This window comes from Lipotes vexillifer, unplaced genomic scaffold, assembly GCF_000442215.2.
Source record: "Lipotes vexillifer unplaced genomic scaffold, Lipotes_vexillifer_v1.1 scaffold1063, whole genome shotgun sequence".
NCBI classification, from domain to species: domain Eukaryota; kingdom Metazoa; phylum Chordata; class Mammalia; order Artiodactyla; family Lipotidae; genus Lipotes; species Lipotes vexillifer.
The window spans coordinates 3015048-3037186 of NW_006799734.1; the positions used below are offsets into that span (position 1 = coordinate 3015048).

At 53.3% G+C, this 22139-nt stretch overlaps 1 protein-coding gene across 1 annotated transcript in view; it reads right to left on the bottom strand.

Annotated features, from left to right (window-relative positions):
* Positions 1-8599: 8599 nt before the first annotated feature.
* CEP72 (centrosomal protein 72) overlaps positions 8600-22139 on the bottom strand; it is a 33369-nt gene continuing 19829 nt past the window's right edge. Inside the window, 8 exon segments of the mRNA XM_007472122.1 lie at positions 8600-8753; positions 9768-9879; positions 11046-11172; positions 17940-18071; positions 18073-18137; positions 18424-18571; positions 19334-19405; positions 21515-21766. Of these exon segments, the coding sequence (XP_007472184.1) occupies positions 8600-8753; positions 9768-9879; positions 11046-11172; positions 17940-18071; positions 18073-18137; positions 18424-18571; positions 19334-19405; positions 21515-21766 (1062 nt within the window).

Sequence of the window (22139 nt, forward strand, 5' to 3'; positions counted from 1 at the left end):
GGGGGGGGGGGGCGGCTCCTGCTGTCACAGTGGGCCCTTGGCGGTGTGTCCCTTTGCATGGACATGGCCACAGCCCGGTGTGTAACCCTCTGGACCCTGTGGTCCTGGTTTCGGTCCCGGGGGAAGCCCATGGCAGCCCCCAGGGAATGCTTCCCGGGAACCCAACTGCCCTGCTGCTATCTGTCCCGTGTCCAGCGCAGCAGGCCGGTGAGGGGCACCCCTCCATCGACACACGGCCTGGCCCACGGCACAGGTGGCCGTGAGAAAGGCCAGCACTGCCACGGCAGGCACGTTGGTCACAGCTGGACCTGGGACACCTGCCCACCCACACGGAGGGGCTCAGGCCAGTGCTCCCAGCCGACACGGCCCCTCGCACCGGGGGCTCCCCTGGGATGGCGGTGGCCTCTGCGGGCAGCTTCGTCTTGAGGCCTGGCACCTCACCGCACGATCACCCAGGAAGTGTCGGGGCACGGGCATCCGGGGCTCACTGCGAAGATGTGAATCGCTGCCGTCTGGGAAGCTTCTAAGACTTGGGGATCCGAAGCTGCCCGGCCAGGCCCCCAGTCCGCCACCAGGAAACAGGCCCGAGGGCTGGGGGAAGGCAGGCAGGAGTCACCTGGGGAACCGCGTCCGCAGAGAACTCTAAAAGTGCAGAGTGTTTGTGGGCACTAAGCTGATCACAGGTGGCAAAGCCCGTGTCCCAGTGCCGGCCGGTTCCTCTCCGTGGACTCGGGACAGGACCCCTCCCCAGACCCATCCCCTGCCCAGCCACCGCGGGTCTCCGCCTGCCGACAGCCCGGCGCGCCGCACAGCCGTCCCGCGGCAGGACACTGGGGTCCAGCCCTCCCAGCTGTTCAGGGGCTGGCCTGCCCGGGAGCACACGGGAGGCGGGACTGAGCAGAAGAAACCACGCCAGTGGCGTCCTGGGACGCTTCCTCACGCTGCTCCCGCCCCGGGGCAGGCCTGCGGGGCCGACACCACCGACCGCAGGAAACCCATCTTCCCGATGGCTACAGCAACACCTCCCCCTCGGGTTAAGGAAAGTCTAGCGCACACAGCTGCCCCCGTGGCTGGCCCCTCCCCGGCCCCGCGCTTGCGGGCTCCCGAGCTGCGGAGGCCGAGGCGTCTGGCTGGTCTGGGGTCTCAGGTGTCCCCAGCCCGCCTGAGGCCTCCTTCCCAAAGGGTAGCTCTGGAAACACATCTCCCGGCTCAGGGCAGGAGGGAGCGGTGGCCCCCTCCCCGCCGGCTCCGTCACGGCATCTCTGTGTAGCCCAAACACAGCACGTCGCTCGGGCTCCAAGCTCTGCGCAGACGCACGTGCCTCCCTCAGGCTCTGGATGCTGTGGACAAACTGGCAGGTGTATGTGTCTTCGCTGCATGTTCTATGCAACACCCATTCGCTTCTACTAACTGTGGTTAACTAGAAACTACGTGTCTCTCTGTGAATGAAGGAAACTGCACAGCAAGCCCACCAGGAAGCAGGGACCCATGGTCAGGGTGCACCATGCTGACGGCGCCGAGCGCCGGGACAGCAGAGCGAGCGTTTGAGAACATCGCGCCACAGTACTTATTTATTCTATTTAATGCTGTAGGATAAGCAACTAGGCGGTGGTCAGCTCACCATAATTGAAGTTCAAATTCCATAAGTTAAATATTATAGGGAGAGAATCTATATTTATACTGGAGTATTTTTACACCTCGAGTATCCTCAGTCTTAAGGTTTGAGGCAGATGAAAATTACAGTCAGGAAGAGGCACGGGGAGCTCCAGCGGCATCGCCTCCTGTCTAAGCTGTGCTTCGTCCACGCCCCGGTGGCTGAGAGCTCAGGGCAGGCCGAGGCATCCCTCTGAAGCAACAAGTGGACGGAGGCTCGCACACCCGAAGCCTGGGCCTGCTCAGCCACCGGCTGCCGTGGATCAAGCTTTAACGGCACACGGCCCTGCCGCGCACGGCGCGAGACGCCCGTGGCTGCTTCTGTGGCTACGCCGGCAGCAGGGAGATCGGTCACAGACGCCACGGCCCACAAACCCTACAACAGCCACCGCCTGGACCTTTAGGGGAGGCTGCTGGTGCTGTCCCCACCCCTGAGGACCCAGCAGGCTCCCTCTGGGAGTGTTCCCGCACGAGCTGGCACACTCCGTCCCACAGTGCACGCAGCTGGGGACACCACTGTCACCTGTTCCGTCCACTCAGGTTGACAATTCAGCTGTACTGTGAGGTCACCACGAGGCTAGAATGTCCTTCGAACTCTGACCCTGAGTAGCTTCCTTCCGCTGACTGCCTACTGAGCCCTCTGTGCAATCCCGTGGCTCGGGTGTGGCCTTTGTCTGTGGGAGTGGAGAGTGTGGCCAGTAGTGGCCCCGGGCACTCCTGGGAGGTGGTCACCCTGCACTCTGAGATGCTTTAGTTAACTTTCTCTCTTCCCCAAACCAAGCCAAACAACAAAGGAGACGCACGTAACTCAAACTTGAAAGGGATCATATGTTACTAGTTTGTACTAAGTTTTTTTCAGGAAAGGGAAATAAATGTATATATAGATGCGATCTATTTTTGCACTGTTTTCTTACTGTTAGGGAGCGATGAGGGCATCACTTTGCAGTGTGATGGGACAAGCAGTGTGGACGTCACGGGTGCTCTGACTCAGAACCACACTCACCAGGAACTCTGGGGGCGTCTGTAGGGCCGAGGCGTGGTGTCACCTGTCAGTCGCGGTCCAAGGCCTGGCTTGCAAACCTGTGATGAAACAGCCCCTGTCTGTCTGCATACCTCCTCGTGTGTTCCCTGTTGTTAACACTGTGTCAGATTGGTAAAGTGACAAATAAAGGTGTTGAATCGTGGGTCTGTGGTCCTCAAAAGTGCGCTGTGTGCACGGGTAGTCGCGTGGGCACTACGGTAACACAGACACACCCAGGAGGGGCTGCAGCTTACGGGAGCGCCAGCCGCCCTCCAGGTGCGAGGCCTGGAGTGGGATCTGGACACAAACCACATCACGGACACCCACATCAGCCCTGAAAACGGGGATGACGCCATCAAAACTGACATAAAATAAGGACGCTTTTAGGCCATGATGGGGAGACTCGTGCCAGTAGGTGAGAAAGGAAATTGTAAACGCAGAGAGTGATTAGAGATGGAGAGTCTGCGATGTGAGAGGGAAGTGGGCAAACAATAACTGACTGCAGGTAAATAGTGACCGTGTTTCATTTAAACAAAATATTTCATTAAGGCACCTGGAAGCCATGGCGTGTGAGCCAGAAGGGCGCACCTGAAAGCCGTGGCATGTGAGCCAGAAGGGCGCACCTGAAAGCCATGGCGTGTGAGCCAGAAGGGGCGCACCTGAAAGCCATGGCGTGTGAGCCAGAAGGGGCACACCCGAAAGCCATGGCGTGTGAGCCAGAAGGGGCGCACAGGGAGTACGTGCTCATGGCTCGTGTATGATGTCAGGAGTGCTGATCAAATAAACACAAACGCGCTGTGATACCACACCAGGAACAGGGCACACAGCCTCCAAACTTGTAGAGGTGAAAACGTGAATGACAGAAAGTTATCTAAAGACGGCAACACTGGACAGGAGAAAAGAATCATACAAGTAGAACGAATAGCGCAAAATGCGACGCGGCAGATTTAAACTAAAATGTATCAGTTACAGTAGGTGATAAAGCAAGAGAAACACAGACTTGGTAACAGCTCAACCGCCAGGATGAGGAGTGACCAAGGAAAATGAGTGGGGCTGGGCAGCAGCACGGAGGCGGTCAGCAGTCCGCGGTGGGTGCCACCCCCGAGGCACACAGGAGGACGCAGGAGCGGAGGCCTCCGGACCACCACCAAGCTGGCCCAGGATCCCAGTCAGTGGCCTGTTGGAGGCATCCCCGGGCCCTGCTGGGGTCACTCGGTCACTGACTGGGGCTGCCTGGATGAGGGTCCTGAGCTCAGGAGCTGGGACAGAGCCTGACGCCACAGCAGCTGCATCCCGTCCCCTGAACAGCAAGGTCTTCCGTGAAGGGACACACCTGCCCCCTGGACACATCTCTGCCACAGGGACACAACTTCAAATGCTGAAACTATTAAAATGTCATTAAAAGATTGAGTGTCATGCCAAAAAAACCTGAAAATTAGGCCATAAGAACAAATTCCTAGAGATAACATAACTTATGAAAACTAACTCAAGAACTGGGAAGGCCGCACAGTGCTGGCCAGGTGAGTACGTACCAAGGCGATGGAGAAGCCCAAAGTCCAGGCGCTGGGCAACAAGGTGTGCATCTCACTCACACGGAGGCCAGCTGGGGCCGGGGGGGAGGGGTGCCACTCGGGCGGCCACCAGCTCTTCTCTGCTGGGCCCTGAAGACACGCCTGCTTCACTTGCAGAGTTGGTCACATGGCCCCAAACCAGCTATAGGGGAGGCACACGGACGGCCCCTGAGAACCCACTCTGCTGCATCGCCGAACCATAATTCAGCTGAATCAAGTCAAAAATCCCCCCACAAGATGTGAACTGGTACAGCCACTATGAAGAATAGTATGGAGGTTCCTTAAAAAACTAAAAATAGAACTACCTACCATATGACCCAGCAATCCCACTACTGGGCATATACCCTAAGAAAACCATAATTCAAAAAGAGTCGTGTGCCACAATGTTCATTGAAACTCTATTTACAATAGCCAGGACATGGAAACAACCTAAAAGTGTCCATCGACAGATGAATGGATAAAGAAGATGTGGCACATATATACAATGGAATATTACTCAGCCATAAAAAGAAACGAAATTGAGTTATTTGTAATGAGGTGGATGGACCCAGAGTCTGTCATAGAGTGAAGTAAGTCAGAAAGAGAAAGACAAATACCATATCACTTATATGTGGAATTTTAAAAAATGATACAAATGAACCTCTTTGCAAAACAGAAACAGACTCACAGACACCGAAAACAAACTTATGCTTACCAAAGGGGAAAGGTAGAGGGGAGGGATAAATTTGGAGTTTGGGCTTAACAGATAAACATTACCTATATATAAAATAAATAACAAGGTCCTATTGTGTAGCACAGGGAACTCTACTCAATATCCTGTGATAAACCATAATGGAAAAGAATATGAAAAAGTATACATAGATACAGATATAGATATAGATATATAGATCTCTCTCTCTCTCTCTCTATATATATATATATATATCTGAACCACTTTGCTGTACAGCAAAAACTAACATAATATTGTAAATCAACTAAATAAAAAATAAAAATTTTTCAAACATTCAGGGAAGAAACAGTTACAATCTTATACAAATTCTCCTGGGAATAGAGGATAGTGATGACGCAAACCCCAACAAGAACAGCATCGCAAGGACAAATGTCACCCTGGACACGGACGTACCACGTTCTTCTCAGAGCCACACTCACGCTGTGCCGGCCGTGCGTGGGACCTGTCTGGGACTGTACTCACAAGTCACTCAACCCTCACGATGGCCTGCGAGGCAGGCACTGCCAACCAGGACATTGAGGCCCAGAGAATCTAACTGCCCAGGGGGACATTAAGTGGCACACCTGGAACACAAAATCCTACACAAAACATCCACAAACCACATACAACAACACGTATGTAAGGAAAGCCCATCATCACTAAGTTGTGCTTATTCCAGAAATTTACTGTTGTTAACCATATTAATAGGACAAGGGAGAAAAATCACATGGTCATCTCAGTAGTGGCAGAAAAGTGTCTTATTCATCCATTCATGATGACAAATTCTTAGCAAATTAGCAACAGAAGGAGCAAGGCCACCAAAAACCCGAATTTAGTGGCACAAGTTTAGGGGTAAAGTGGTAAAAGCTCGCATTTGATTTAACACCCAGAGCAAGACAGATGCCCACTCTACCACCACGTGTAATCCACAGTTATATTGGACGTGCCAGCCAGCACAGAAGAGCAAAACTCAAAACAAAACTGAAAAGAAAACATAAAGTAAAAGCCCAGAGTAAAGGAATGGAACGGAGAAAAGAAAAGCCATCACTCACAGAAGGCATGACTGTGCTAGAAAGTCTAGCACAGCTACAGGCAAATTATGAGTCTAACAAGATCGCTGGGTGTAAAATTAATGTACAAAAAATCAATTCTATTTCCATATAATACAAACAAACACATTTCAAAAACACATCTTTTAGATATGGCATCACAAAATAAGGAAAACCTAGTTATAAACATAACAAAAGATGCATAAGACCTCCATGGAGAAAATTATAGAGCTATAATTAACATACATGAAAGGAGATCTAATAAGTGGACACAGATACACTACAGCCACGGCTTGTAAGACCCAATATTACCTGTGTCAACTCTTCCCAAACCGACCAATGCAAATCCCAAACAAAATCCCAACTTAACCAGCTAATTCTAAAGCTCATGCAATTCAAAGGGTCAAAAGTAGCCCAAACATCCTGACGTGGGGTGGGAGGTCTTGACCTACGGAGTGTGGTGCTGCACAGGGACGGACTGGACACCAGTGGAGGGAACAGACACACGAATCATTTATGACCAACGAGTCTTGTGAATGGATGATGCTGGGCAACTGGACCTACATGTGAAAACCCTGGAACTGGGTCCTTAACCCTCACAACATGCACAGAAGTCAGTTCCAGGTAGAATATGCATCTAATACTAAAAACAGACGAAACTCTGCGCTCTCTTAGGAGATACACGGAATATTCTATGACCACAAACAGAAAAATCATCATGAAAAAGACTGATAAATTGCATCCTATTCAAGTTTCAATTGGGACCTCCCTGGCAGTCCAGCGGTTAAGACCTTGCCTTCCAAAGCAGGGGGTGCAGGTTTGATCCCTGGTCGGGGAGCTAAGATCCCACCTGCCTCGCAGCCAAAAAACCAGAAGCAATACTGTAACAAATTCAATAAAGACGTTAAAAATGGTCCACTTCAAAAACAACAACAACAACAAAAACCTTTAAAGTTTAAATTTTCTCTTCATCAAAACACACCATTAAAACGTGGAAGGACAAGAAAAAGCTATTTGCAAATATAAGGCACAAAGTCCTCGCATCCAGAACCACAAATAACTTCTACAAGGTAAGAGACAGACTGCCCGGTACCAGACACCTTGGAAAGGCAGGTGCTCACCCTGGCCGATGGGGCAGCAGGTGCAGGACTCTCTAGGAGGCGGACTTCTAGAAGCCTGACGGAAAGTGTGGGGCGAGGGCCAGCAGGTGTCCCCACATACCTGCCAGCAGCAGCGTTAGCTGGTGTCACCACTTTGCAAACAGTTCCAGATGATCTGTAGTAACGCTACTCAGAACATGGTTAAGGAGTTAAATGAAACGTGAACATAATGGGAAATAAAACCTTTATAAAAAAAGGTTTTCTTTCCTTTTTATAAAAAAGGACCAAATGGAATTTTAGTACGAAGGAATATACGATTTCTAAAATTAAAAATTCAGTCTACAAGCCCAACAGCAGATCAGGCGCATGCAGGAAACAGCAGTAAACTCTGTGACGGGACAACAGAGACCACCCAACCGAAGCTCCCAGGAGGAAAACACCCAAGGAGGAAAACACCCAAGATTAGGGAAAGGGGGGGGCCAGACCCAGGGGCTGACGTGGCGTCACTGGAGTGCCAGGGGGAGGGGACTGGAAAGGGGGGGCCAGACCCAGGGGCTGACGTGGCGTCACTGGAGTGCCAGGGGGAGGGGACTGGAAAGGCGGCTCGGGTCAAGGGAGAAATAACAGGAAATCGTGGCCCAAACTTCCCACATTTGATGAAAAATACAAAGCTCAGCGTAACCCAAACGAGAAACTAACAGCACGGCGACCACCTTCTACAAGCTGACAACGGATTCGCGCGAGAATCTTTAAATAAAAAAAATCTCATGATGAAACACGCAGCCCCCATGCCGACTTCCCTGTGGTTACAAAAACGCAACGCGACCTGAAGGCGAGGGCCTCCTCCTGAGCCCCAGGGCCCGCGGCAGCCCCTGCTCTCGACCTGCAGCTCTGTTCCCTAAGTCCACCGCACGGCACTCTCAACAATCACTTCGCTTCACCAAAGAAAGCAAGTATTACCTAAGATATAAAGTTTCCAATCTAAAAACCTAATTTTATGCCCTGTTAGGACATCATTTTCAGAAATGAACTGCAAAGCAAGGAGAGCGGGGCTTGGGCGGTATCTCTCCTGTGGAAAGTTAATGCCACAAACAGTATTCTTCACAGCTCTCGGTGTTACCTGTACTTAGTCTCACATCTTGCAGTTCGTGCTCATCAACCGTGGGGCACAGCTTATTTCATAAAAGAACTCAACGCGAAACGCAGTTATAATCGAAGAGCCACTTTTTAGAACAATGTATTAGTTTATTAAATAAGGGTTGCTTGTTACACAATCAATTATTTTCTTTAACCGTCCTACAGAGCTGCTTTCTTGCACGTTAGGCAGAAAAATACAGCATTTTCTTTGTCTCAAGATATTTGATGAAAAACTACTGACCTGTTTGTCTCAAGACATGTAAGGGGCTTGGATGAGCCTGTCTTTTTAGGACACTTCAGACACCCCCCGCCCCGCCGCACCACAGGCCCTGAAGACAGACACCCACGGAGAGGAGCGCTCAGGGTGCTGACGTGGGCGGGCGGCTGGGGCACAGGGCCGCGGTCTTCTTGAGCTCCCTGTGGCTCCAGTGCAGCGGCTCCACCTCAGCCTGGTGCTGCGCCTGCACCCGGCCCAGCTCCTGAAGGAGGTGCTCATTGGTGCTGACCAGGGACCTGGAGACGAGGCAGGGGACAGCGCTCAGCCCCGGGCGCCGTCCCCGCCCTGGGGGCCCTCGCGCTGCCCTGCTGCTGCCCCTCGCCTGGCGGCGCTGCGTCTCCCCGCCAGATCTAGAAAAGGTCCAAGGATGGAAATATTTCTAATTCGCAGGCAACTGCACTTCTGACACGGACACGGCACAATGGGAAAGTCCTGGGTTCTTTAATGCTGTGGCCGTTTGTAACTCTGGAGGAATCGCAGCAGGGAAGTGGGGCTGCACGCTGCCGACCCCGTCTCCAAGCTGCCAGCTCACCCGGTTGGCACTGACTGAGGGACCTACCTCCGTGGCGCCGCGAGCCACAGATAGCGCGGGGCCGCGTTCTCCACAAAGCTGGCCACGCCAGCGACAAACCCCGTTTGCCGGGACACTGGGAAAGCCATGGGCCAGGCGGAGGCTCAGCACCGACCCGCCTGCTGCTCCGAGAGGCGCTGCGGCCCTGCCTTGCCCACAGCGAGCCCACGGAGCCCACCCGCCTGCGGCCTGCCCGCCCTCCCCCGCGGGGCTTGTGCTGGTATGGGCCCAGGGGCCTGTGGCCTCCAATCGCCACAAGGTCACAGCCGGCTCCAGCTGTGGCAGGGCCTCTGTGGTGACCTCGCCCGACAGTGAGAAGGGGGTGGAGAAAAAGGGAGGGTGGGGCGGGAGTGCTGTCCTCAGGCCCGCCCCCCACTGCCTCGGCTTCCCCTCCGCAGCCCCACCCGCTTGCCAGCACGCAGGTCTCTTCACAAAATCCGAGCCGGGGGCAAAGGTGGAATCTGTTTCTGCGAGAACCACCACACCGAGGGGGCACGCGCAGGCCTCCAGGACACGGCACCACCCCTCCCTCGCCCTTCGTCCCCCCTAACACCTCCCAGGAAGCTGCAGCAGGAAGGACCTCGCTGCTCAGTAAGGCGCAGAAGCTCACACAAGCTCCGAGGCAACCCAGCGACACACGCGGGCTCAGGACCAGCGGCCCGCCGCCCCAGGCAGGCACCTACGGCTCTCCTGCAGCATCCGGGTGAGTTCCTGGATCCTGTCGTAGTGCTCCAGACGCTGCTTTAGTTCCACAGTCTCCCCGGAGAGCCGCTCCACGCCTGTCTGAAATCCTGATGGGAAGAGAAGCGGCGATATTCAGTGAAATTTGCTCCCACATTTTAAAGATTTTATTTGTTTATTTATCTAGTTAGTTTTGGCTGTGTTCGGTCTTCATTGCTGCGCGCGGGCTTTCCCTAGTTGCAGCGCGCGGGCTTCTCACTGCGGTGGCTTCTCTTGTTGCGGAGCACGGGCTTCAGTAGTTGTGGCACGCGGGCTCAGTAGCTGTGGCTCGTGGGCTCTAGAGCGCAGGCTCAGTAGCTGTGGCGCACGGGCTTAGTTGCTCCGCGACATGTGGGATCTTCCCGGACCAGGGCTCGAACCCGTGTCCCGTGCACTGGCAGGTGGATTCTTAACCACTGCACCACCAGGGAAGTCCCAACACTCCCACATTCTGGAAACTAAAATGATTCTAGAGTTTAAAGCGCACCTGGGAAACACGGGAAAAGGTCATCAGGGTGAACGAAGCAGCCCCCTCTCCACCTGCAATCATCCCACCCAGGGCCCAGCGCCGGCCCCTGCTGTTGGGGATGAAGCCCCGGGCCTCTGCCCTCCGGACACCCATGAGGGGTGCGTGCGGCGTGGAGCAGAGACAGGGGGAGGTGGGCCTGGCGCCAGCCGGAGGCCCTAGGCTGGATCTGCCGCTGGACAGCGGGGCCTTCAGGAAGAAGACCCCGGCAGCCGACAGGACTGGGGTGAAGGGCTGCGGGGACGGCTACCGGGCGGCGGGCCCCGGAGGGTCTGGGCTGTGGCTGTGCTCACGCCCTGAGATGCTCTTACCGCCCGGTCCTCCCGGAAGAAGTTTGAGACCCCCGAGAGGTCGGACAGGAGCAGACACCCAGGCTGAAGGCCCTGTGTGACCCCACGTCACCTCACATTGCCCCAGAGCAGGCCGCACCCCACCTTGAAATCCCAAGGGCACTCTTGCAAAACTGGCAAAAGAGAATCCAAGACAGTGAAGAGGGAAGCAAAAATGCCCTGGGTCTGGAAGGAGCCGTAGCCAAGGAGGAGGACGCCCCGGGGAGGGCCCCGTGGCCTTTCAGCAGCTCAGAGAGACGGCCCCGGGCATGCGTGCCCGCCCTGGCAGGGCTGGGGGCTCCGACCCCGCTTCACTGCACTTGCTGAGTCTGAATCCTGTGAAATCCTGACTCTTACACGTACAAGTAAACCGTGAACTCACCAGTGATCTGCAAGTTCGGTGTGGATGGAGCGTCGGCGTTTCTCACTTCTTTTTTCACGCTGAACGGAAGAGACTTCCAGCTACTGCTTTCCTCCAGAGTTCTGTCCAGATGCTGCCTCAGGTGATCCTGCAGACACAGAGCAACGCATGCCAAACAGACGAGTCAAACTCTGTGCAGACTGCATCGCTACAAAGATGGCATCTGGGGCCCGTCTGTCTGGATCCAAATGGTCCCAAACTGCACAGTGGAAGGAGAAGGGGTGCCACTACTCATCTGCCCAAAGCCCCAAATCCACGGTTCTCTGTTCCCGGGTTGACAGGCCTGCTACGCCCATGGGGACGACGCGCTGCCCGGTGACCACGCAGGCTGGGGCTGCAGCCCTTCCTGGATGCGAGAGCCGTTTGTGTGCAGACACCCAGAGGACGCCGGTGCCACCTCACTATCTTTCACTTATGCCTCTAAAAGTGAAGCTCTGTGTAGGATCTCTGTCTTCATAAGACGATAAGCACCAGACACTTCAGACACTTGTCTCCCAGCAGCCATGTGGCTCCTTCCACTCCCATTTTACACACGGGGGCGCTGAGCACAGAGGGTGCTCACGCCCGGGGAGGAGACCCATCCCCGCCACACACAACACACGGAAGCCACCACGTGGCACCCTCCCCACCAGCTGCCGCGTCGTGAGGACTTGCGGGGCTGCCTGGGATGGGCGTGGAGGACCTGCACCCTGCTAAGCCTTCAGAGGAGACCACAGCCCCACGTGGCAGCCTGACAGCAACTTCAGGAGGCCCTAAGACACACGGCTCAGCTACCCTGGGCTCTGCCCACAGACACCACACAGGGTAAGCGTGTGCTGTCTGAGGTGTGACTGGGGGTGACTTGTTACGCAGCAATAGACAACCTAACACAGGGGGTTCGGTACCTGCTGCCATCCCTACAGCCCACCCTCTTGACCACGGGACAGAAGCCAAAAAGCTTCTGCACGGCAAAGGAAACCATCAACAAAATGAAAAGGCAGCCTACGGACTGGGAGAAGATATTTGCAAACCATTTGTCTGATAAGGGGTTAATATCCAAAATATATAAAGAATTCACACAACAGTGAAAAAACAATCTGATTTAAACATGGGCAGAGGACCTTTGAAAAACAGACATTTTTTCAAAGAAGACATCCAGATGCCAACAGGCGCATAAAAAGATGCTCAGCATCGCTAGTCATCAGGGAAATGCAGATCAAACCACAGCGAGGTGTCACCACACCTGCCAGAATGGCTTCATCAAAAGGACAAGCGATAACAAGTGTTGCCAAGGGTGTGCAGAAAAGGGAACCCTCGTGCGCTGTTGGTGGGAATGTGAATTGGTGCAGCCACTACGGGGAACAGTATGGAGGTTCCTCAAAAAATTAAAATCAGAGCTACCAGATCCAGCAATTCCACTTTGGGGTATTTATCTGAAGAAAACAAAAACACTAATTTGAAAAGATATGTGCACCCCCCATGTTCATAGCAGCATTACTTACAATAGCCAAGCTATGGAGCGACCTCAGTGCCCATCAGTAGATGATGAGTGGACAAAGAAGATGCGCTGTATGTATACAATGAGAAAGACGAACACCATGTGATCTCAGTCAAATGTGGAATCTAAAACAAACAAACAAACGAAGTGGAGCTCACAGATGCAGAGAACTTGGTGCTTCTGCCAGACGCAGAGCTTGGGGTGGGAGAAGTGGGTGAACCGTTACTGCTTTTTAGTTTAAATCAATTGAATTTTTTAAAAAGTCTACTGCAAGTAAAAGGGACAGGTTGTTAATTAGATAAAAAACGCAAGACCCAAGTGTACGCTGCCTACAAGGAACCCACTTTAAATATAAGCACACCAATAAATTAAAAGGACGGAAAAAGAAAGACACACCATAGCAACACTGATGGAAGAAAGCTGCTGGTGGCTATGCTCGTGTCAGTCAAAGCAGAGTGAGAGAGAGACAGACAGCGGGCACCAAGGGAAAAAGCACGAGAGAAAGCAGCACGCGTTCGGGGGACTAACAGGGGTCAGTGGCAGGCAGGCTGCCAGGCGGCGGCAGCGCGCAGACGGCAAGGCAGAGAACAGCCAGGAGGTGCGCCCACGCGGGACAGCAACACCCGTAGGACCACACGCTGGGAACACCGACACCACTGAGCACACACGTGTCACCTCAGCAGCCCCCGAGCGACCAGGCCACAGGCGTGGGCCCGTCACATGGCACAGGGGTGACCAGATTCACTCCGGGCAGCCTAACTCCATGGCCCCCACACTCAACCCTGACGACATACGAGCTTGACCAAAAAGAACAATTATACTGTATGGGTCAAATTTACTTATTTTGGCTATAAAACAAATAAATAAATAAAAATAAAATGAAAGAACACTCTAAATAGTTTCCATACAATCAAACTGAACCATAATGATCAGTGAGGTAAAAACCTCAACATGCTGAATGCACGATGGTCTCTAAGTAAAAATTATACACGTTTCAGGTGCCCCTTCGATGGTTTGATGTGCGTGTACATAGTGACGGCCACGGTCGAGGTAACACACACATCTTCTCTTCAGAGTAACCATTTCTTGGGTGGTGAGAAGACCTGAAATCTGCTCGCTCAGCAGATTTCCAGATTCCATGCAGTCTTATTAACTGTGACCACCAGGCACGCTTTAGAGACCTAGACTTAGTCACCTACAGAGCTGCCACTCTGTGCCCTGGGCCACCATCTTCCCACTCCCCCCACCTCCCCACCACCGGTGGCCACCGCTCTACTCTCTGCTTCTATGAACTCAACTCTTAGATTCCACATATGAGATCATGGAGTTGGTTCTTTCCACGTCTGACTTCTTTCACTTAGCGTAGTGCCCCCGAGGTCTGTGGCAGGACCCCCTTCTTTTAAGCTGAATAGTGCCCCGCTGCGCACAGACACCACGTCTTCTTCACCCACCCATCCACTGAAGGGCGCTTAGGCTGCTGCCACATCTTGGTGACCGTGACTAATACTGCAGCAAACATGGCAGTACACGTGTCTCTTCCAGATCCTGACTTCACTTCCTTTGGATAAATATGCAGAAGTGGGATTGCTGGGTCACACGTTAGTTCTACTGCGGGTCTTCTGAGGACCCTCCATACTGTTCTCCACAGCGGCTGCACCAATGTACATTCCCGCCAACAGTGCACGAGGGTTCCCTTCTCTCCACATCCTCCACTTATCCCTTGTCTTTTTGATGACAGCCATTCTGCAGGTGTGAAGTGACAGCTCACTCTGGTTTTGATTTGCATTTCCCTGATGGTTAGTAATACTGAGCATCCTTTTCACATGTCTGTTGACCATCTGTATGCCTTCTTGTTAGGTCCTCTGCCCAGTTTTTAATTGGGTTTCTTTTTTCTTTTCTATTGAGCTGTATGAGTTCTTTATATATTCTGGATATTAACCCCTCATCGGATAAATGGTTTGCAAATATTTTCTCCCAATCCATAGGCTACCTTTTCATTTTGGTGATGGTTTCCTTTGCTCTGCAAAAACTTGTAGTTTGAGGCAGTCCCACTAGTTTATTTTTGCTTTTGTTGCCTTTGCTTTTGGTGTTACATCCAAAAAATCACTGCCAAGGCCATGTCAAGGAGCTTTTTTCCCGTCTTCTTCTAGGAGTTTTTTTTTTTTTTTTTTTGGCCTCACTCTGCTTGGTGTTTTCTGACATTCCTGGATCTGTGGTGTGGTTTGATGTTCCCGTCTTCTTCTAGGAGTTTTTTTTTTTTTTTTTGGCCTCACTACGCGGCATGCGGGATCTTAGTTCCCCTACCAGGGATCAAACCCACGCCCCCTGCAGTGGAAGCGTGGAGTCCTAACCACTGGACCACCAGGGAAGCCCCTTCTAGGAGTTTTAGTTTCAAGTCTTATATTTAAATTTTTAATCCACTCTGAGTTGAATTTTGTGTGTGCTGTAAGATAAGGGTCCAAGTTCATTCTTTTGCCTGTGAACATCCAGTTTTCCCAACACCACTTACTGAAGAGATCAACCTCTCACCATGGTGTATTCTTGGTGCCCTTGTCAAGAATTAGTTGACCATATATGCGTGGGTTTATTTTTGGGTTCTCTATACTGTTCCAGTAATCTATGCCTGTTTCTGTGCCAGCACCATACTGTTATGATTAATATAGCTTTGTAATATAATTTTAAATCAGGAAGCGTGATGCCTGAAACTCTGTTCTTTCTCAGGATCACTTTGGTGATTTGGGGTCTTCTGTGGAACTACAAAAAGAAGAATACAAATTAAAAGAAAAATAATTATACAAATTTTAGAATTGTTTTTTCTATTTCTGTGAAAAATGCCATTGGAATTTTTATAGGGCTTACATTGCGACTGTAGATGTCTTTGGGCGGTATGGACATTTTAACACTAACAACCTTCCACCCATGAACACGGGATATCCTTCCGCCCATTTGTCTTCTTCAACTTCTTTTATCAACGTTTTATAGTTTTCAGTGTTAAGATCTTTAACCTTCTTGGTTAAATTTATTCCTAAGTATTTCATTCTTTTTGATGCTATAGATGGAATTGTTTGGGAACAATCACTGGTGTAAAGAAATTAGAATGATTTTTGTCATACTGACTTTGTATCCTGCAACTTCACTGAATTTATCTGTTCTGATTTTCTTTTGTGAAGTCTTTAGTGTTTTCTACATGAATGATCACATCACCTACAAAGAGAGGTAACTTTACTCCTTCCTTTCCAATCTGGATCCTTTTGTTTCTTTTCCTCACCTGCTTGCTCTGGCTAGTACAGTTGATCCCTGAACCACGGGGGATCTGGGGGCTGGGGAGCCGACTCTCCTTGCAGCTGAAAATCTGCATATAATTTATAGTCAGCCCTTCAAATCTGCAGTTCCGTGTCCGTGGATTCAACCAACTTCCAACTGTGTAGTACTATAGTATTTACTATTAAAAAAATCCACGTATAAATGGACCCATGTAGTTCAAACCCACGTGTTCAAGGGTCAGCTGTACTTCCAGTGGAAGAGAAGCTGCAAAGTGGACACCCTGGTCTCATACTGGGTCTCAGAGGAAAAGCATTCAGTCTCCCCCACTGATCGTGAGGTGGGCCAAGGGCTTCTCACAGATGGCCTTCATTGTGTTGAGGAAATTTTCTTTTACACCTATTTTGTTGAGTTTTTTTTTTATCATAAATGGATGTTGAACTCTGTCAGATGCTCTATCTCCATCACTCGGGATGACTGTGTGGTCTTTAGCTCTCCATGAGTTAATGTAGCGTATTAATTTGTGTATGTTAAACCAACCTTGCATTCCAGGGGACAATTCCTCTTGGTGGTGATGTGTTGCTGAATTTGGTATACCAGTCTTCTGTTGAGGATTTTTACATCTATGTGCATCAGATAGTAGCCTGTAGTTTTCTTTTCTTGCGGTGTCTTTGGCTTTGGTATCTGGGCAATGCTGGCCTTATGAAATTAGTTTTAAAGTATTCCCTCTACTTCTATTTTTCTGGAAAAGTTTAAGAAGGACAAGTATTCATTCTTCTTTGAATGTTTGATAGAATTCAGCCATGAAGCCATCTGGTCCTGGACTTTCCTTTATTAGGAGGTTGATTACTGTTCCATCTCATTTGTTATTGGTCTCTTAGGTTTTATTTCTTCTTGATACAGTCTTGGTAGGTTGTATGTTTCTAGGAATTTATCCATTTCTCCTAGGGTCTCCAATGTGCTTGTATATAACCATTCTCTGACTCATTTTATTTCTGAGGCATCCGTTGTAATGCCTCCTCTTTCGTTTCTGATTTTTCATCTCCTCTCGCTCTTAGTCTAGCTAACAGTTTATTGGTTTTGTATGTTTTCAAAACCCAACTCAGTTTGGTTAATCGTCTTCCTGTCGCTTCTCTACCCTTATTTATCTCTGCTAATATATTATTTCCTTCCTTCTGCTTACTCTGGATTCAGTTTCTTCTTCCTAGTTCCTCTAGCTGTAAAGTTAGGTGGTTTATTTGAGATTTTGAGATCTTTTCTCCTTTTTAGTGTAGGCATTTATGAGTGATGGTCTCATGGTGAGGTTACAAAGGACGAGGGCAGCCTCAGCCAGGAAGTGGGCTCCACTGCCAGGTCAACACTGTGCTGACTCTGGCTGCCCTTCAGTGCCACCTGGTGGCGGAGTTCCCACAGGTCCAACAGGACACCTTGGTCTCATAGCTGCCTGGTGCAGACAGGACAGCCAGGTAACTGGAACCTCTCTCACCAGTGTTCTGGGGAGCCTGGGCCAGGGAACACTGGGGCCACAGAAATTCCACCTCCAGCCCAGCCTCACTCTCTCTTTTTCTCTCCCACTCAGCCTCTCTCAGAACAGAACGCAGCTGCCCAGGAGAGGCAGGACTGGGACAAGTGGCAATGCTGCCATCTGCAATCACTGTCATGAGGGGTCCTGGAGTGACAGAGTCACGCGGCATCCCTGAAGGGCAGCTGGAGTCCCTGGGGGTAAGGAGAGCCTGGTCGGGGAGGGGGTTCGCATCCTGCAAAGGGCAGGAAGGGGCCCCGGTGTCGTGCCCGACAGCTGTAAGGGGAAGCAGCGTGGAGAAGCTACCCTCGCTCTGTGACGTCAAAACTACATTCTGGGCCTTCCCTGGTGGCGCAGTGGTTGAGAGTCCGCCTGCCGATGCAGGGGACGCGCGTTCGTGCCCCGGTCCGGGAAGATCCCACATGCCGCAGAGCGGCTGAGCCCGTGAGCCATGGCCGCTGAGCCTGCGCGTCCGCAGCCTGTGCTCCGCAGTGGGAGAGGCCACAGCAGTGAGAGGCCCGCATACCAGAAAAAAACAAAAAAACAAAAAAACCCTACATTTTGCTCCATCTGTGAACAAACAGAACTAACTCACCATCTCCTTCCGAGTGTCGCTGAGTTCCGACACCACCTCACTCATCTTCACGCTATACTGCTGCTGTAGCTCAGCAAGGCAACTCTGCAAAGACTTATTTTCCATAGTCAGGGAGCTAATTTCTTCACTCACACGTTGTTGAACTGTCCTGAGTGGCTGTAAACTCTTGGACAGATGACAAAATGTGTCTTGCCTGAGCTAGAAGTAAGAATCAAACATTATTACAACATTTATGTTGAAAGGATGAGTGTAAACAAAACATGTTCAATGCATTTTGAATAACACGGGCTACATGGCTCAAAAACACTGACTGGCATGGAGACTGGAAAAGGGACACGTACGCCATTGAAATGACCTCATCAGGCCTCTTTATCCCCAGCCGTGGATAAGGACCAACAGGCAAAGAGCAACAGACTTAGAGACCTAGAGAAAGGGGCCTCAGGAAAAGGCCACCATTAGGAGGTCTGCCTGAACGCGCTCTTACACCGCACCGACTGCTGCTCCAGGCCTGGCCCTGCTCCACGACTGGGAAAGCAGACAGTCCTGCTGCTAGCCCTGAGAGGGTGTAGGTTTATGCGGTCAGGATCCAGGGGCACCAGCTTCTCAGGGCGCCCTGATTCCAGAAGGGGAAGCTGAGGGGCCAAGACACTGAGTGGAAGGCTTGGGAGCCTCTGGTGCAGCTAAGCTGTGAGATCCAGGCAGAGCTCGGGGTCTGCTGGAAGGAGAGAGCTGGCAGGTCCCTGCTCCCCCTGGGGCACGTGAGGCTGCAATCAGGCTGTGGGAAAAGAGAAGGTGGCCCTGGGGACACAGCATCTCCCCGTCTCACACCCCGACTCTGGATGCGGGGTCCCCTGTGTGCCCCTGTATCCAGGCACCAGGCAGAAGAAAACCCAAGTCCTCTCTGGGGAGGGGCCATCTTCCTGGGCCTCAAGTCATTTCCACCAAAAGGTCAGCAAATCCAGGGCCCTTCATTCGGTCAAATGCTCAGAGGATTCGGAGAAGACAGCAGCAGCATTTTAGTCTCTCCAAATCCCCACATAAAAACAGAGCAAGGAGAAGCAAACACCCAGGAAGAGCGATGCCAACACCACTGGCTGATGACACACCTCCAGGAAGCCTGGAGCGCCAGCAGGAGGGAAACGACAGCCACAGGCCGCGTGGAGTCCTCCATGTCTGCCACCTCCCGAGAACCAAGACGCTGTGAACAGGACCATCAGGACGCTCCCCGCAGCGCAGTGAGGCAGTGACGCCGGTGAGGCGGTCCAGCGAGACACACGGACGAGCGCCCAGCAGTGGGGCGCAGGCACCTGCCCGCAGAGCCCTGGGCCAGCTCGCCGAGGAGCACCTCGCTGCCGTGCAGGGGCCTGCAGATGAGTACTCCAGTGCCTGCCCACCAGGTCGAGGAGCGCCACCTCCAGGGTGGGCTTCTTCCCTGGCGGCACGGCCAAGTGCAACTTGGGACACACCTGCACGGAAACAAACCACAAGCGTGGCTTTTTCCATGCCTGAAACCAGTGGGTACGATGCAGCACTAGGCGTGCGCGCCACACTGACGCCTCATCCCACCACCTACAAGCACGATGGCGGTTCACACACCACAAGCCTGCAGGCGTGGCTCATGGGATTCACCTCCCCGCCCCCTGCACGTGTGTCCACATCTGTGGGGCAGGGACAACATCTCACACTGGGAGGGACGGCGAAACTGTCACCCTAGTGTAACAGTCAGGAGACCGGTCGGTTCCCAGGGACAGCTGTCCTCCGGAACCAGCCCCAGCGATTCTGGGAGGGAGGAGACTAGTCTTGGCCTGAACGGTCCCTGGAGCCCCGGAGGCCCTAAGTGCAGCGCGGCCCACGCGGGACTAGAGGGACGGCTGGCCGGGATGGCGCAGGCACAAGGCTGCCGGGCGGAAGCACCACGGCTCCACCCCTGGCCCAACCACGCCAGGGCCGCGGAGTCACTGGCATTCACGGCAACGCTCTTTTCTTCCGTTTAGAAATTGTTTTACCAATTTTAAGGGATTACTGCAGAAAGGGGGGCGGCTCCTGCCCACTTTCTGAGTGTCTAGGGAACAATTCCTGGGTCCGGGGATTTCGGGAGTAAATGCCAGCAGTGCCAGAGCTGGGGACGAGGCCCCGCCGCCCTTCACAGCCCGGCGTTCCCCACTGTTACACAAATAAAGGGCTTTTCTCCTTGAGACCATCTGGAACAGCCAGCGAGACCCTGAAGGGAGTGTGGGAGCGACCTGGGCCACTTGAGCCGGGACAGCCCTTCACTCCTGGCATCACTGCGCACCCACGGGAGCCCCAGGAGCATCGGGAAACACATGCCCGCAGAAGGGACACTGCTCTGCCCGAGGTCACACCAAGGGCGGGGCGGCCATCTCCAGGGACCGGTCGGCATGGGAACACTGAGGCCAGCTGCTGGTCCCAAAGAGCCGAGGCTGAGAGCACCTGTGGGCATCAGCACACATACCTCCGCCGCGAGCTGCACCTGGACGCTCAGCCGCAGGCATGGGTGATGGAGCCGCGGTGCCCAGCATGGTCAGGCTTCTGCATTCCACCCGGCAGAAGGGTTGTGCCCTCTCCAAAAGGACGATCTCACCACAGGGTCAGAATGCTCAGAGGAGGGGGCCCCATAGGCAGCGCCCCTTCTGCAACGTCCCAACCCCACAGCAAGTGCCAGCTCGTCAGGCGAGGCTCTGCCCGGGGTGACACCCATCTGGGGACAGGGAAGGCCCAAGCACATTCCCAACTCAAGAAAATCCTCGTTTTCCTTCCTTCACTAAATCCAGTGAGAGGCTAAAGAGGTGAATAGACAGCGGCCAGACGAGCCGTGAAAGCAGAGCTCGGCCCCACGGCCTGCGGCTGGACGCCACCCACCACCTACGACGGGCCCAGCGTCCCTGATTCTATGTCTCCAGCTCAGGACCAACCACAGGGGGACAGGCGCTCCCCTCAGCAACCTCGTGGGACGCCCCCTTCCAGCCCCAGCCCCCGGCCTCCCCGGGCCGCAGCCCCTGTCAGGGCACCTGCACCCCTTCTCTGCTGGGACGCTGTCCCCCGCGCCCGCCTGGGAGTGACGTGGCAGGGCCAGCCCCCTGCCCCGCGAGCTCGGAGGGCAAGCCACCCACTGTCTGCTGGGTGGTCTTCACTCGTGCCCCAAACTTTGAGAATGTCTCCATCTCCAATTGGGCCAGTGACAAGGGCGACGAGGCATCGTCCACAACCGCTCTGGGTGACTCTGGGCGAGAACTGGCACTCCCGAACGAGGACGTGTCTTCCGACAGCCAAAGGACACACGCCCAGGACCCCCCATCCCGAGGGCGCCATGGGTGGCTCCAGCCGGCGGGACGAGGAGGCCCCTAAGCCAGCGCCCCCAGGAGGACACTTCCACCTCAAGGCCCTTCGCACCACGGGGAGAGGCGTGCAGCCCGGGAGCGCGTTTCTAAGAGAACGGGGCGGTGACAGCGCCGCGGAGCAGTTCACCTAAGAGCTGCGCTCACCTCGGGGTCGTGTTAGCACTGAGGACGGAAGACGTGGCCTGACAGAGGACGGCAGCCCCGCGGCCTCCACACCTGGCTCAGCTCACGCACGCTGTGCGGCCTCTGCTGCTTGGGCCCCCAGGCCGCCGAGCGGGAACAGGGCCCCGGCTCCGGCCCTCCTCCAGGCAGCTCAGACACTCCTGGTCCGCAGGGGCCCGGAGCCTCCCGCCACACACCCTTCGCTTCTTGTGCTTTTCCAGAGCAGGCAAGGGATTTAACCCCCTTTGCGTCAATAAACTTGTCTTCTGAGAAGGAGGGGCTGAGCCAGGGTGGGGTCCGTGGGGTCTGCAACAGAGAAGGGGGCAGAGCCCTCACCACCAGGCGCCCTGGGCTCAGGGGCCGGCACTGCAAGTTAAACAGCTGTGCGCACATGCATGCGTGTGTGTGCGCGTGAGCATACGTGCAGGCATGCGTGTGCCTGTGTACGGATGCACGTGCACACGCAAATATGGAAACTCCACCACAGAGTAACAGAACTGAACTAGTAACTGTAACAAATGAACCGGCTGGTTACTGTGTGTCCTCTCACCAAGACTACACAGAACAAAGATGAGTCAAGTGGCTAACAACTTAAGACCTGCAAGTTACAGTGGATTTAACAACTTGTTCCTACCGGAGACACCGTCGACGCGTCGGATCTAAGACCCCCCCCCCCCCG